We start from the raw sequence: 17,215 nt of genomic DNA, 5'->3' as shown, positions 1-17,215 counted from the left end.
TTTCTTGATGTTAATGAAGTTCAAGCCACATTCAAAGAAAATGTTCATGTGTCCATCTTCCGCCATGTCTAAATAAAACTGGCTGTAAAAGTGATGATCTGTATTACAAACAATCCACCTATTTAGTTTGTCCAATTACTTATTGCCTCTCTGTTAAAAAAAAGAGAGAGACACCATGTACAGAAATGGCTGTAATTCCTAAATAGTACGTGTGATATTTTGGATGAAAGCTGAAAGTCAGCAAGCACATCCTCATGGTTTCATTTCAACAGCACTGTGGTGGTGTAGAGGCAAAAACAAGAAGCATGTTACTGTCCAAATACATTTGGACACGCCTGTACCAACGAGGCTTAAAAAAAAAAAAAAAAAAAAAAAAAAAAAAAAAAAAGATGAACCTACACTTGTTAACTGAACAGATGGTTCATAAAATCAGCGCGTTAGATTCTGGGAAGCTGTGAAAAGTGTTTCCAGCAACCACAGGTCAGTGATGAGCAGAGAAAAAGAACGCTCAGAGAAGGGGGAAAAAAAAAAAGATAAAACAATCACACGAGTCAAAGTGAAATTGGTCGCGCACACTTTGGATGATAACCCAGGACGGATGCTCACGTCTGAACATGCTGACAAATGTACAAGGTGCAGGTGTTTTTAAAAGAAGCCACGAGTGAAAAAATGCAACGCAAGTCAACGTGTGCGCTATGGCGGCATGAGCGTAACGTCTTGAGCTATCATGATGGATGACATATCTGAGCAGGATGTAGCTGCTGTTGGTTCGGAGAGAAGCAAAACAACAAAAGCACATCAAATCCAATCCTTTGAGCCAGGCCAACGGAGGTTTGGGGGGGGGGAAACAAACAAAAAAAACTTTGAAATGCAGAGCAACAAAAGAAAACAGAGACGTAGAGGATGGTGGGCTTCAATAAGTACCATCTTCTAGTCTTCTCCAGAGGGCGCCTCCTCTTCTGAGCCATCTTCCTCTTCCTCCTCCTCCTCCTCTTCATCACCTCCTGCAGGCTCCTTTGTCTTCTTGGGAGCAGGCAAGGACTCCTTCTTCTCTGCCTCCTCCTCTTCCTCCTCCACAGGACTCTCAGGTTCCTCCTCTTCCTCTTCTTTGGGTGAACTCTTCTCCAGGGTCTTGGCGCTGGGGCGACCTTTGCCCTTTCCCTTCACTGGGCTGGGTGTCACTGGAGGAGGAGAACCACAAATCAGTGAGTGGTCTCAGTCTCTTATCATAGCACAGCCACACATCTGACCAAACACCACAAGATGGCACCAAGTCAAATAAAATGACAGGACAAAAGTGGGACAGAGCACTCTTGCCGTGTTTGTGCACCAACACACAGAACCATGTTGGTTCCAAACCAACTGCCTGGTCCTTTCTGTGTGGTGGTGGTGGTCACTGGGGGTGGGGGGCTGTTAAGGACAGTTAAGATCCTGATCCTGCAGCAGTTGTATCTGTTACAGAGTAAACCCACTGTAACTACTCTTCAAGAAAAATGACCATGAGATTCAAACCACCAGCCTATTTGTATTTATTAGGGTGACAAATGTAAATGTGTTTAAAAATACACATTTATTTGTAAAATAAACAAACAAAAAAAAGCACAGGTTACAAATCGGAAATTTGTGTTCGTGGATCGCAAAACACGTGTGCAAATGAAGGAATATTTGTAGATCACCCTCTGTGCATTTGCAGGTATGACTGTTTCTTTGTGTGAATTGCAAGTTTTCCTTTATGGATTTGCGCTTAGGATGTCTCAAAATTTTGTAAATGAGCAAAGCGATGAATGCATGCGATCAGTGATCAACAAATGCTGAATCACAGCCTTAAAGAACATGTCTCATATTGTTTGATGTGCCGTATAACAACTCTACATCAAAGTATGTGTGATTGTACGACTATCCACGCATATGCGGTCGGAATCGGTGGTCGCTGAAGCACATTGCGGCTACTTAAACTTCTCATTTGAATGCATTTCCAGAAAACGTTGAACCTGGCGTTTATCAGCACTTGTCTGCAGGTGACACCACACAGGACAAAGGCAGAAGCAGCACAATGGTGAACCAACAGAGTGAAAAAAAAAGCTTGCAACATCAGATCATGAAACTACTGACCATTTGAAAAGTAATGGCTCAGCATTCATTCAGATCAGTGGACCTGCCGACCAGACGCTTCAAAAAAGTTGAGAATAGGTTTCTGTAGCGAACATGGTCTCACTTAGCTGTAATCTAGTAAAGTGCATTACTTTGCTTTCCTGAAAGGCTGATCTCAAGTTGAGGAAAAGAGTATTATTACATTTCTTTGAATAACAGCTTGGTTTCCAATTGTAGATGTCTCCTGAAAAAAACTCCCTCCAGCGGCGCTGTGCAGTGTCTATAATTTAGAGTTCTTCAAAGGTGTCCCTGAAACTATACTTATCCGTGAAATTCTGGCCAGTGCGAGTTATAGGACATTTTAAAAGTCAATCATCAAAATAAGAAGCTTCCCAGACCAGTCAGCCAATATCTCCTCAAAGATAACACGACCATAAACTCAGAACCTTGACAGGACCACAGATCTTAGCAGTGGGGAAAAACACAACCACTTTGTGTAACAAAGAACATTATTTTATCCACATATGGAAAGTTCTTGTTTGTCTGATTGACCAAAAAGGACATTGTATATTACAATCTAACCTGTAACATTTTCCCTTTCAGGTGAAATGTGTTTAACTGTTAAAATGTTATTTCTTGAATTGTTAATGCTTTTTTCATGGTGAAACATTTTTCCTGTAATCAATTTCTCGTTCATAGGATGTGCCTGAAACTCTAATAATCTTATATTCCATTAAAAGAAACCTAAGGAGAAAATGTATGTCAATATATTTAATTTCTAAGTATTTTAAATTCCTCTGATTCTCGCTGCATCTGAGGCATGAGTGAAATTACACACCCAAATGGGTGGAGTTTTACAACGTAGAGTCCATTTTAAAAGTTTCAGAAAGGAGTGGCTCTGCTTTTTGCTATTCTTTGTTTCTCTTGCTCTGGTTGTTTCTCTGTTCTACCCACTGTATTTTTTGCAAGTGCTTTAGGGCCAAAACAGGCCCAGTTAGCTAAAAGCTACCATGTGACTTCATCCTTTGTTTCATGACTTTTGGTAACAATTTACGAGTCATCATAATACAAAATTACACTTACGCAAACCTTGCAATTAATCTATGGCTTTGTTACAGCACGAATCATAATGGATAAGGGACAGTACTTTATTCTTGATATAACATATGACTTATCTTTTGGCCACATAAAATTGCTGTAGCAGTTGTCACAGGTCCTACAACACATCCTCGTGTCATTTCAAATGTGTATAAAGTGATTTTATATGTCAGAAATATCGCTATTGAAATTTTCATTCTTATGTCAGCATCACTTTGTATACATTCCTTTCCACAGTGCGCTGGCAAGTTTGCTCACAGTGATGGAGGCAGACTGTCAGACACACTCGCAAAGACGGGAACTTTATTTTCTGCAGTCTCCGTAGCTGTACGTTATGACTGGCGTATGCTTACGGACGGGATATGGAGGTGCACAAATAAATAACAGTATATCAGCACAAGACCTCCAATAACCAAAATCTGAGACATGAATTTTGTGAGATGCCCTTTAACATGAAGACTTAACTTTGGTTGTTTAAAAGCAATTTTCAGACAGAAACACTTGCTGAATTTTGCAGTCAGAAACTGGTAAGTCTGGCGCATCCGGTGTGACTCACTCAACACTTGTTTGATTGGAAATGAGAAAAATGTTTGAGTCATGCTCGCATTTTCAATCAATTACAATGGCCAAAACAGTGACGCAAACAGAAATTTATGTTTACAAAAGTTTATATATTTCATTGAGACAGGCATGACAGACACTAAATATAAATTGATGATGACATTACAGTTTCAAGCAATTTCCAAAATCCAAGCACTTTTCAAACCTTGAAAACACAACATTAAAATTTAAACATTTTTAAGGATTTCAAGCTCCCATACAAACCCTGCAAATGAACCCTACGGGGTAATGATACAGGTAAAGTTATACTGTGATGGACTGTGTAAGCTGATAAGTAATTGATTGAAATAATTTGTCCAGTGGCAAAAATCTGAATCTTTTGATCTCCAGTTGATTTGAGTGCACAACCACCAAATGTGGGTCCACAGTGCTTTGGGACCCAAATGGAAAACAAACAGATAACGCACGGATAAAACCAACATCTGCCATCAACATAAAACATGAATGCCATTTTTTTCTACTCAAACTGGAGCCCTTAACAATGCGGGTGGTCAACTGTTGAGCTCTATTGGCCTTTGACAGTCCAAGCAAATGACAAGTGGAAAAAAATGTAACTAATAGGATTAATAAAGGAAATCCATTTACAAACTGAGATCTTGCATCCTTATTTATAGTACTTACCTCCTGCTCCCATGTTTTGTTGTGTTGTTGTATTATTTTGAACTATGTGGCCAGACTTTGTCCACTATCATCCTGCACTAAATAAGCCAGCTGGGTTCCCCAACTAGGAGCCTGAACTCTGGCAATCTTACCCGTTGCCTTTAGCTGTGGTTTGGGGGATTTCTTCTCCTTCTTCTCTGGCCGTCCCCGTCGAAAGACCTTCTTGGCTTTCTTCTTTGAGTGGCCATAATCACTGTCATCGTCATCTTCCACCATAAAGTCCTCATCACTGCCAGACTCATCAGCTGTACACAAATGAGGGCCACATGTAAGTGTGGACAGTGGGTCTTTCAACCATCAGTTTAAAGCACCGTCCCTTTTTACAGTACATTCCTACCACTTAACACCAAGTACTACTATTTACACACTGTGAAAGTCTATTAATATCATAACAGTCTCATAACGTATGATAGAATGGCAAGTTAATGCATCCCTGACCATAACAACATCAGTAAATTTAAATTTCCACATGCCACAAGCTGCATGAATGGGCTGCAGAGTTCCCAAACAGCTTCAGAGTCATGGATGATGGTGAGAGATTTGTACTTATTTTAAATGAGAAATGTTGGTGTCCCAGATGTGCTTCATAACAGTAAACAATTCAGGTGAAATATAACCAAAGCGGATTTTTTATTTATCATTTTAAATGGTGTACTGCTGCAATGCTACAATACCCTCGGCTGTACGAGGTCTGTTAGAAAAGTATGAAACCTTTTTATTTTTTTCAAAAACCATATGGATTTGAATCACGTGTGATTGCATCAGCCAAGCTTGAACCTTCGTGCGCATGCGTGAGTTTTTTCACGCCTGTCGGTTGCGTCATTCGCCTGTGAGCAGGCTTTGTGTGAGCAGTGGTCCACCCTCACGTCGTTTTTTTATTGCGAATAAATGTCTGAACGATTTGGAGCTTTGCTGCATCAATTTTTTTCCAGAAACTGCGAGAGACCTCCAGCTGGACACCGTTCGGAAAATTAATATGGCTTTCAGGGACGATTTTGTGGGGATTACACAAATTAAGGAGTGTTACTGCCGCTTTAAGGCCGGCCCACAGCATCTTAGAGTGCGCCGCGCTCCGAGCGCTGATCGACAGGCTCAAAGCCCGCTAAAACAACCAGATAATTTCCAACGTGAAGGCTTTGTTGATCCGGGACGTCGTCTGACTTTCACAAAAAGGCAGGAGACGTGGACATCAGCACTTTATCGGCAGCTTTCCACTGTTAGAGGAGTTTTTTTCATGTAAAGAAAAGCGGAGGGACGCACCACGGAGCCGTTCATTACACGGTACAAAACAACCTCCGTGTTGGTCTCACAGGACGGCTTTCAGGTGGATTTCAGACGGCTGTCAGTTGCTTTTCAGTCATGTCATTATCTGAGAAATTGAGCATGAGCTGGACATGCCCCAAAATGTCCTGTGAGGCTTCATCACGGTGTTGCTTTGCTCCATGCGGGTCCACCGTGACGCGCGGAACTCCTCCGCACGTCTGTCTCAATGTGCTGAAAAAGTTTTCACAATTCCTGTGCTAGTCAGACGACATACCGGATCAAGACAGCGTCCAGTTTAGAAATGAACGGCACATTCCACTGTTACAGGAGTTTTTTTCATGGAAAGAGGAGCGGAATTCCGCGCGTCGCGGTGGAGCCGCATGGCGCAAAGCGACGCCGTGATGAAGCCTCACAGGACATGTTCTGGCATGTCCAGCTCATGCTCAATTTCTCGGATAATCATACGACTGAAAAGCAACCGACAGCCGTCTGAAATCCACCTGAAAGCCGTCCTGTGAGACCAACACGAAGGTGGTTTTGTGCCGCGTAATGAACGGCTCCGTGGCGCGTCCCTCCGCTTTTCTTTCCATGAAAAAACTCCTGTAACAGTGGAATGTGCTGAAAAAGTACTGATGTCCACGTCTCCTGCCTTTTTGTGAAAGTCAGACGACGTCCCGGATCAACAAAGCCTTCACGTTGGAAATGATCTGATTGTTTCAGCGGGGTGTGAGCCTGTCGATCGGCGCTCGGAGTGCGACGCACTCTCAGACGCTGTGGGCCGTCCTTAAAGCGGCAGTAACACTCCTTAATCTGTGTAATCCCCACAAAATCGTCCCTGAAAGCTATATTAATTTTCCGAACGGTGTCCACCTGGAGGTCTCTCAGTTTCTGGAAAAAAATTGATACAGCAAAGCTCCAAATCGTTCAGACATTTATTCGCAATAAAAAATATCAGAAAAATGTATAATTTTTAAATAATGAACTTGCATTTTATTGCATGAAATAAGTATTTGATCAACTTCCAACCAGAAAGAATTCTGTCTCTCACAGACCTGTTAGTTGTTCTTTAAGAAGCCCTCTTATTCTGCACTCGTTACCTGTATTAATTGCACCTGTTTGAACTTGTTACCTGTATAAAAAACACCTGTTCACACAATCAATCACACTCCAACCTGTCAACCATAGCCAAGACCAAAGAGCTGTCTAAGGACACCAGGGACAAAATTGTAGACCTGCACAAGGCTAGGATGGACTACAGAACAATACGCAAGCAGCTTGATGAGAAGGCAACAACTGTTGGTTTAATTATTAGAAAATGGAAGAAACAAGATGACTGTCAATCTCCCTCGGTCTGGGATTCCATGCAAGATCTCATCTCGTCGGGTAAGAATGATTCTGAGAGCCAGAGGAGCCATGGGAGAAGGTTTGTGGCCAGATGAGATCAACAAGCTCAAGAACACTGTCCCAACCATGAAGCATGGTGGTGGAAACATCATTTCTGAAAGGTCTCACTCATTGGCCATGTCACAGTGTGTCAGCTCTGCAGAAGGAAATGTTCCAATTCCCCCTTTTTTTTTTTTGGAGGGGGGGGGGGGATTTTCTTGCCCAACATGACTCTTTCATGTATCCTGTGCCATCTTTACTGTCTCAGCTAGAAAAGTCCAAGTATTTTTCCACAATGATTGCAATAGAATAGAAACTGCACACTTTGCTTAACAGATGCAGTTACAATCATGTGGATTCTTGAAAACTTTTAATGAAAGGCTGAGAAACTATCATTCTTCCAAAGCAGTGTGTGTCAAGATTTTTAATTCTGAAGTAGCGACCAACCTGCTGTGTTCTGTAGTTCAATGAGAAACAATGTGTTCCCTTTGTATTTTTTTGTGTAGCAGTGGGTGTGGACATGTGGCAGCAAGAAGCAGCAGCTGTACATACGGTCCAAGTAGGTTTCCTCTTGTTCTTCATGCTCTTCATCCTCACTGCCGCCATCACCCAGCAGGATCTCCCTCTGTTTGGACACAGCCTTGGACGCCGCCTGGCGCACCATGCGCACCTTTCGACTCACTTCTTTGTCGTCATCACTGTCATCTGCCAAAAACAGTTGACTTATTTAACGCAGGACATTATGGGGGCATTATTCAGTTTACTAGAGTAGAACGGTTAACATCAAAATGTGTAATTATCACCCTGACATCGGTGTGAGAATGAGTGAATGTGAGGCATCATTGTAAAACACTGAGCTTCTGATTCAGATGGAAAAATGTTATACAAATAGTCAATTTACCATTAAGTCAACACTAGCCCACCAAACGCAAGAACATAAATAATTTGGAGTGCCACTCCTAACACTGTTAACTTTCTCTTAATGAATGTGACAATTTAGCTTGTCATGGCACGAAGTTTTTTAATGGCAGATGTAGTTTTATAATACCTGCAACAAGCCACCAGTTGTAAAAACCACTGCCCTATCTGCAAAAAAAAATGTGTTAATCAGTCATCTGAATACAGGTGACCTAATCTGTTAGCTAGCGCGATAATTCTGAGACAGGTGGGTGTGCTCAGGTCTCACCAATCTTGCCCACGCGCCACCTCTCTTTACCCATTTAAGGGTTGGTCAGGAGTTAGGCAGTCAGGAATTGCTAAGAAGATGACGCATAGAGCTGCCCCATTTGAGCTTCAAACTCACTCTTTATGGGCAACATCACAGCAGGTTTATCCACCATGTATACAGTCTGTGATTATCTCCCATTGAAGACGGTGAAACAGAGTAATTTTCCTTCATGCACTTCTTAACTGGGTGACCGTTTCCTGAAATGCAGGTACAGTTGTGCTTACTAGACTCATAGACAAATGGACACATGGTGCAATTCCTCTATACCCTCAAACATTTGTTTGTGGGGGTATAATATATCCTCGGAGGTCATGAGAATATTGTTTAACTTGCTTGTTCCCTGTGCTGTTCTGGGAAAAACAACTGTGCTTTCCCATCTATCCCTGCTCTAGGTTAGATTAAAGGGCCTTTCACACCAGGCGCTTTATAAGCTTCAGGCAACACCTACCAACATTTTAACGCCCCAACGTGTGACATCAGATGCTTCACTTTGGAAGCCGGGGGGGGATTGCTATGTCACACTCTGGCTGTTTCCACAACACGAAAAAAAAAGGTTGAGTGATCGCCATCATCAAAAGGTTTACAAAACAGCAGTAGAACGATTCTCCCATCACCCTGCTGGGAGAAGCTTTTTTCAGCTACTTATTGGAGTGATGCTGACTGAGGGAGGACTGACGACTTGGTGGGATATTGATCGAACTGCGACAGCGGGCCAACCCACAAGGAGAAGCCGGGGTTCAGGCATCATCCCTGAGCAGAGCGAGGCAGGCAGCCAGGGTGATGGAGGAGACCCACTCAGTCCAAAATTTTCCACTTTTTGGATATATGCAAAGTCCCAGAGCTTAGTTCTGCAGCTTATCGAGGTGAAAATAATATAAAAAGAAAACGTGATATTTATTGCACTGCTGTGAAGGTTTACTGATCGGCTAACCTTAGCTTAGCCTTTTAGCACAGTTGATCTGAGTGAACGCTTTAATTTGTAAATGCTTCAGTCTTTTTTTATTTTACAAAATAAAGTTACAGCTTTTTTCGGAGACCACAGTAGCTCAACTTCAAGTAACTTTTTCCCCCCCAGTCGTTTATATGTATACACACACACACACACACACACAGTTTAGTGTTTCTTTATATTTTAAGAAATATTTTTTATTTGTCCTAATCAGGAACATTTGCTGTGCACACAACCTAAATACAGATGCACTTCAAATACTTCCATTGATGAACTGAACACCATGAAGTCTGGTTGAAAGAAAACATCTCTGCTCTTCAAAATAGGAGAAAAGTGTCTTCAACACCACCACCAGAGATCAAAGCTGCAGAAGAGACCTTCATCTAGTCCCAAGAATCCAGCATAACATCACCTGCTTCTAACTAAAAGGCTCTTTAAACAGTAACTATTGTTATTTTTTTAAAAAGCCATTTCATTTTATATTTTAACAATAAATGAATGAATCATTAAAAATGTCCACAAAATCAAAGTTAAGTCAAAAGACATTTGCACAGGTCGAAACTCTCCCCTTATTGTGCACAATTTTAAAACATTCACAATCACTAGCCAAATTCATATTTTAGAAATGACTCTATCCTGATCACAACATTAAAGGCAATCGCATATTGTGATGAAATTACAAGTTGAAATTACTCAATTAAGAAAATATTTCATCATGAGGTTTATGTCACAGAAATCTTACTTTACAATCACTGCAGTCATTGTTAAATTATTTCCTGTTGCATTTATAATAAACATTTGTATTTATTTATAGTGTCTGTTTTTCTGGTTCAAATGAGATATGAATAATCTACCAGACTTAAAAAAAATGTACAAATTTCCATGCCATTTTATTTGTCTAAAAATAAATGTCCAAGGTTCCTTATATTAAACAAGAAATTATTTAATCTGAAATAACAGGTGGTTTAATTTACAGATGAAGAAAGGTTTCTAAAGAACCATTTATTTATTTATTTGCTATTTTAATTACAAGTGTTCTAAACTTTTTTTTTTTTTTTACAGTAATCAGAAATTTATGTTTATGTTTTGTACAGATCAGTGGTTTCTGCCACTAGTCTTCCGTGTTTTGGCCCGACGCATCGTTCCTATTGGACAACGCGAAGCTACATCACATTTCAGAGTGCCGAAAGTTGGATTGGGTTGAACCTTGACCGCGTCAAGCCTGTTGACAAGTGGCAGTGCGCGTTCCCGTCAGAAGAGGTTCCTTAGCTCAGCTTTTGACACAACGCTTCTAAAAGGCAACGTGTCTCATTGAAAATAATGCTTTTTATGTTGTATGGCTGGGGTGCCTGGCTGCCTTTTGTTTCTGTCTTCTGTTCTGTCTTTTGTTTTTCCTTCCAGGTGGCATGCGTTCAGGACTGAGTGGCTGTGTGGCTGAGTTACTAGGACCTCACCCTGATCACCTGAGGCTGGTCATGTGCAGCTCGTCAGGACTCACAGCTGTGGTGCATCTTTATGGATTGGGGCATGGTTGCATTTAAGTCTGGAGTACACAATGTGTATTTGCCAGAGACTCGACCTTGTGACCAGACGGGTGAGATCGTCGTCTAGAGAGCCATCTCATCATCATGGATGCAGAGACCGTACCAGGTTTGATGCCATGGTCTGTGAAAGAGGAGGGGGTGAGGTCTCACGCTCGTCAGCACACTTCCTGAAGTACTTTAGGTTTTGTGACTAACATGAGTACAGTCAGTAAATGTGGTGTCCCTCACACCTTATTATATTGAGCTGTTATGTTAGTAGTTTAATCAGCTTCCACTGCAGTGGAGAATTGAACTGGGTATTCCATGCCTGCAGGGTGGGAAGCTGATTGGTGATTAAGCCAGGAAGTGTTTGCTGTTTATGTACACCTTTGAGTGGTCTCTCTGTGTGTGGAGTGGTGGACTCACATGATGGTTTTTTCCTTTCACAGACTCGGTTGGTCGCGGCCACCTGGGGGGTGTCGGCGTGGTCCTTGGGTCCGAACTGTTCTGGCTCCGGACCGTTTGTGCTGCTGGGAGCGCACCGTCTCTCCACCTCGCCAGACCGCGCACTCATTTGTTATTATTGAGCACTCACTGTTATGTTATTAAATTCTGTTATCCTTTGTACCGTGCTCTGCTTATTTTATGCTTGGGTCCTTCAAACGCTGGTCGGTTCTCCACCTGCGTCCGACACATAACATTTTAGACCGATTTGTGACGCCTCTGACGCTTCCAAAGCATCCGGTGTGAAAGGCCCTTGAGAGTTCATCTCCCAGGGTTTAACTTAGTGAACACCCAGCACATTACGTGTGAATAACAATAATAATTTAAACTGCATCAGGTCAATCCATCAACATAACTAGTTTGACTTGTTACCTGCAGCACGTTTTCTCTTCGGCGTCCTCTTGCTGGGCTTCTCCACCTTGGGTTTCTTTCCCTTTTTCCCCTTTTTTTCTTCATAGTCACTTCCACCTTCTTCCTCCTCCTCTTCTCCAAAGTCGTTATCTTCTTCATCACTTCCAAAGTCATCTACAGCAACATGAGATCAATTAGTTTTCCACTAATTCTAATCCTTTTCCAGGAACGTCTGATCAGCAAACCACAGTCGGACTTACCAGCTGAATCATTTTTGGATTTGGAAAGCTTGCTGTCAGAGTCCTCACTGGAACAAAAATGACAAAAGAAATTATTACATGGCTACAACACTACGCGCGCTCTGATTGGCTGATTTCTGATCTGATACTTTCCCATATCAGACCGTTACCATGATAACTGAGCCGGATTGTGTATCATTCGTTACAAACCAGAAAGGCAAATAGACGATTAGGAAAACCAAGTCGAACATGAACACACTCCATAAATATCTCAATAGTCCATGAGCCAAGCAGAGAACGTTCCACAGAGCAGGTGCACGATAAGAAAAATCTCCTTGACCCGCTGACATAGAAAACCTGTAAAGCCTGCTTTTAACATACAAAAAATTCACAAGAGGTATCAATAAGGGAATCGATAAGGAATCGGATCGATAAGCGGAATCGATAGATAAAATCTTAGCGATACCCATCCCTACTGGATTCTAAGTGTCGTTTCATCACCTTATGTGGTACCGATTAGGTCAAAATAGATAGACTAAAACAGCATCAGAAAAAACAGATTGAAAGCTTTCCAGCTAATGACCAGATCATCTTTTAGCAAGTTCTTCATGGCAGTGAAGAAAGCGAACAGGTCTATGAGCCCAAAACCATCAGCTTTCATATTCCGGCAATACCACCCTGCACTTTTGCAAGTTCTCCCACTTAGAAATCATGGTCTTAGGTGAAAGTCCACTGAGAGACATAATCTAAAAAATAAAAAAAAAATCCGGAAATCACAATGTATAATTTTTTTTAATAATTTATTTGTATGTTACTGCTGCAAATACGTATTTGACCCCCTACAACCAGCAAACATTTTGGCTCACACAGACCTGTTAATTTTTCTTTAAGAAGCCCTCTTATTCTGCACTCTCTACCTGTATGAATTGCACCTGTTTGAACTTGTTACCTGTATAAAAGACACCTGTTCACACACTCAATCAATCACACTCCAACCTGTCCACCATAGCTAAGACCAAAGAGCTGTCTAAGGACACCAGGGACAAAACTGTAGACTTGCACAAGGCTGGGATGGACTACAGGACAACAGGCAAGCAGCTTGGTAGAAGACAACAACTGTTATGATTATTTATTAGAGAGTGGAAGAAACACAAGATGACTATCAATCTCCCTCAGTCTGGGATTCCATGCAAGATCTCACTTTGTGGGGTAAGGATGATTCTGAGAAAGCTCAGAACTACACAGGAGGACCTGATCAGTGACCTGAAGAGAGCTGGGACCATAGTCACAAAGATTACATTAGTAACACATGATGCTGTCATGGTTTAAAATCCTGCAGGGCAACAAGGTCCTGGAGTGGTCTGGCTAGTCTCCAGACCTGAACTCAATAGAAAATCTTTGGAGGGAGCTGAGACTCCAAACCTGAAAGATTTGGAGAAGATCTGTATGGAGGAGTGGACCAAAATAGCTATAATTAGCTATAATTATAGCTATAATTATAGCTATAATTTGCCAGAAGGTACATCAAAGATGCAAGTCTAGATTTGATGTTTTCGTACATTTGTCACTGGGTCAGTGACCGAAGTTTGTTCTCTTGAACACTAGATGGCACACCCACTCTGAACACATGAACTGTTTTCAGGACAGAGGCATTTCTGCATTTCCAAAATGCACTTAATTTACTCATATTTGAAGTCAGGCTGGGTAAATTGCCATTCCGTGGCTGATGTGTTATTTAATGTGGCACTTTTTGATGAGCTATAGGGTTTTATACCTCTAAAACGTTATTGGGATGCCAACAAATTGTGAGTGGATGACGCGTTGTAATAGTTAGTATCAAATTTTTCTGCATTATTCTGTTAAAGTCTAACTTAATAAAATGAATGAATGTTCTTTTTCAAGATCATTCATTATTATTTATTATAAATAATGCTGAAAAGGTTAAAAACATTAACATTTCATCATGGATATAGCATTTGCTCTCAACTTCAAAAATGACACAGTACCTTTTAATCCAGTGAGAAAGAGGCCTGTGTCTCACAATTTAACACTGTAACACTGACTGTGAATGTAAATTTACACACAGTAGCTGGGTTTTTCTCTTTTCTTTAACAGAATAAATTACATCTAAATAAAAAAAAAACTGTTTGAACAACAGGTGCCTGAACCTAAACTAATTTGTCAAACCTGCTCTTTTAAAAATGAAATCTGAAAAGAAAAAAAAAAAACAACAAAAAAAAACTTTCTACAAATGATTGTGGGATCAATTGGAAACAGTAAACAGCTTGTACAGTTGTTCTTTTCATGTGAAAAAGAGTGAAGCTCCCCCTTCTGCTCCCCCACTCTCACCCCTCCCCTGACTGAGATGAGAACATGAAGCCTTTCAACTATAATAAATTGTAACTTTCTGAAACTACAGCAGCTACGGACACAGAATTATTGGATTAACTGGATTATTTAATGAAATATTTTAATGGAGGTTTTTTTTCGGACGCTGTACAGAGTGCTGAAGCTAATCAGAGAACAGTCAGCTGACGGCACAGTGAGGCTGCAAAACAGATGCTGCTGTTCTGCAGCCTCACTGAGCTGTTTGTCGGCGTCTCTGTACCAGATGCATCACACATCTCACATGAACAGTGAGACACACTTTAGCTCAGAACACCCCCACACTTAGCCCTCTGCAACAGCGGTGCACAGACACTTCACACAGAAGTTTTCCTGAATCGAAAAACTCCGCGGGCATTATCGCTGTTAGGCAGTGGAGTCCAAATCTCTATCGTAGGCGCAAAATTGCATCTCGGTTTAAGGCAGTCATAAAGCGCAATGATGCTGAAAAGAAACGTGAATCGGCCCGATACCATTCCTAAATCCAATACCAACCGATTCTTGCAATATATATAATAGCTATAGAATAAATTATTAACTTTGCTTGCTCGGTCTGTATGGTAATGTCAGACCTCTGTGTTTTTCCATACAGACCTCGCGCTCGGTTAATAATGCTTTAGAATCTTATTAAACAGTAAAGACAAGTGGAACAAGTTTTAAAGCACTGATTTAAGCTGAAAATACTGCTAACACGGGGAATGCTGTCTTACTACTGAGTCGACTGAAATCTGACTCAGTGCAGTAGAAATTAGCTCAGTAGTTTTGCTGGGTTTCATCATCATGACAAATTATTTTCACGATTACACAATGCTCTAAAGCAATACTATTTTCACTCATGGTAATGGCAACATGACAACTAAATGAACTAAACCAATTGAACTACAACCCCAATTCCAATGAAGTTGGGATGTTGTGTGAAATGTAAATTAAAAACAGAATACAATGATTTGCAAATCATCTTCAACCTATATCCAACTGAATACACCACAAAGACAAGATATTTTATGTTCAAACTGATAGACTTTTTTGTTTTTGTGCAACTATTTGTTGATTTTGAAATGGATCCCTGCAACATATTTCAAAAAAGCTGGGACAGGGGCAACAAAAGACTGGGAAAGTTGATGAATGCTCAAAGAACACCTGTTTGGAACATTCCATGGGTGAACAGGTTAATTGGAAACAGGTGAGTGTCATGGTTGGGTATAAAAAGAGCATCCTCAAAAGGCTCAGCCCTTCACAAGCAAAGATGGGGCGAATATCACTTCTTTGTGAACAACTGCCTGAAAAAAATAGTTCAACAATTTAAGAACAATGTTTCTCAATGTTCAACTGCAAGGAATTTAGGGATTCCATCATCTACAGTCTATAATATAATCAAAAGATTCAGAGAATCTGGTTTACAGTGCGCATTTTAACCTTTCTAAACACTCGAAAAATATTGAGTTGGTGGTTTTCTTTTCATGACCACTAGAGCAGTACACTTTAATGTTTTTGATGAATGAATGGAACGTTGTGTTTTTAATAGCGTTATGCAATCTGCCTGACAGCGCTTGTTGATGGAAAGTGTCACTGTTTTTCCGGCTTTCCTCCCAAACACAGGTGTCATTTGTGCAACGCATGTTTGACTCAAGACATTAAATGTAGTTTCACACAAGCTATTTTGGTTTCTGTGTAGGCTCTCAGCTGTCCAGGTGGTTTCCATAGTAGAGAAGCTTGAATCTTCGACTGGACTGGCTTGCTTGACGCGAGGACGTTCCGCTTCAAATCGCAGAAGCTTCCTCAGCTAAAATTCTTGTTCTGGTGGTCTGACTTCTGTCTTAAGAGTCAAGACAGAAGTCAGACCACTTCTGCGATTTGAAGCGAAACGTCCTCGCGTCAAGCAACCCAGTCCAGTCGAAGAGTCAAGCTTCTCTACTAAAGCTATTTTGGTTGTAATATTGAATGACTTTGACAAATAAAGCTGTGACAAAAACGTGTGCATTGTGCATACAGGATTACAGCTGACGGTTCCAATGTTATCTACTAAATCTCACCTTATTGTTCTGATTGTCGCATTTGGAACACATTGAAGGGAACCTACATGCCCAGATTAAAAGGCTCTGCGGTCTACATGAGCAACTTGCAGAGTACTCACTGCATACGTGCCAAACAATGTAACAACGGTCCATTTTCCAAGAATCCCTAGGATTTAGTCTCCAAATGTGAGCGGGGAAACGTGCATAAACAAGGGGAAAACTTCAGACAGGCATCCTTTAACCCCATACCCGAATGTTGATCCAAGGCAGGCTACTGGCTATCTCAAATCCAAACTGACCAACTGTAGTCCAGATTGAGGTGTGAGGGACATGGAAACAAAAGTTTTGTCCCTATGCAATGCAAATAAATGTTCCTATTATAACTGCAAGAGACATCATAAAGGCATAGAGTTTACATTGAAATCAAAGTATCCATCAAAATATCAATCATTTGCTGCAGCCAGGTGACATATGGGTGTCCTACTGACGTTTTCCAGTTGTTGGGATCCTCAAAACTGAGGCACCTGGGTGCTGGATCACACCCAAAGACGCATGTGACATGGCCAAATGCTACAGATGGGTTCTGCCAATAAAGAAGCGAGTGGTGGGTGTAGAAGCGGCCTACACGGCAACTTTTCCCCACTCTAGGGCAGGGTCAGGAGCGTTCTCCCTCAGACAGTTTTGTATGTTCAGATGCAAAATGTTTCACTCAAAGGCTATTTCCCCAAACAATAAAAGACATTCATTGATAGGCTTTTCGGGTAATTATTTTAGATAACGCTTTTTTTTTTCTTGCAACTATTATCATTTCAAACAGTCAAATTAAGCCATATGCAGTCTGTGATTTTTATTTATAGCCCAGTACTCCATATTTCTCTCAAATGGGCAACTGAAGAGCAAATACC

At 41.1% G+C, this 17,215-nt stretch overlaps 1 protein-coding gene across 2 annotated transcripts in view; it reads right to left on the bottom strand.

The window, feature by feature from the left end:
* Positions 1 to 827: 827 nt before the first annotated feature.
* nucks1a (nuclear casein kinase and cyclin-dependent kinase substrate 1a) overlaps positions 828 to 17,215 on the bottom strand; it is a 55,052-nt gene continuing 38,664 nt past the window's right edge. Inside the window, exons 4-8 of one of the 2 annotated variants that reach the window (XM_034167386.1) lie at positions 11,932 to 11,978; positions 11,693 to 11,845; positions 7,669 to 7,821; positions 4,563 to 4,715; positions 828 to 1,181 (exon numbers count right to left, since the gene is read on the bottom strand). In XM_034167386.1, the coding sequence (XP_034023277.1) occupies positions 931 to 1,181; positions 4,563 to 4,715; positions 7,669 to 7,821; positions 11,693 to 11,845; positions 11,932 to 11,978 (757 nt within the window). In that variant the 3' untranslated portion in view covers positions 828 to 930. The remainder of the gene's footprint in view (positions 1,182 to 4,562; positions 4,716 to 7,668; positions 7,822 to 11,692; positions 11,846 to 11,931; positions 11,979 to 17,215) is intronic. The other variant, XM_034167387.1, reaches the window with a different exon arrangement.

Source organism: Thalassophryne amazonica, chromosome 3 (assembly GCF_902500255.1).
Source record: "Thalassophryne amazonica chromosome 3, fThaAma1.1, whole genome shotgun sequence".
Taxonomy (NCBI): Eukaryota; Metazoa; Chordata; class Actinopteri; order Batrachoidiformes; family Batrachoididae; genus Thalassophryne; species Thalassophryne amazonica.
Note: the sequence above shows the minus strand (reverse complement) of the source record. Positions and strands in the feature narration are given on the sequence as shown.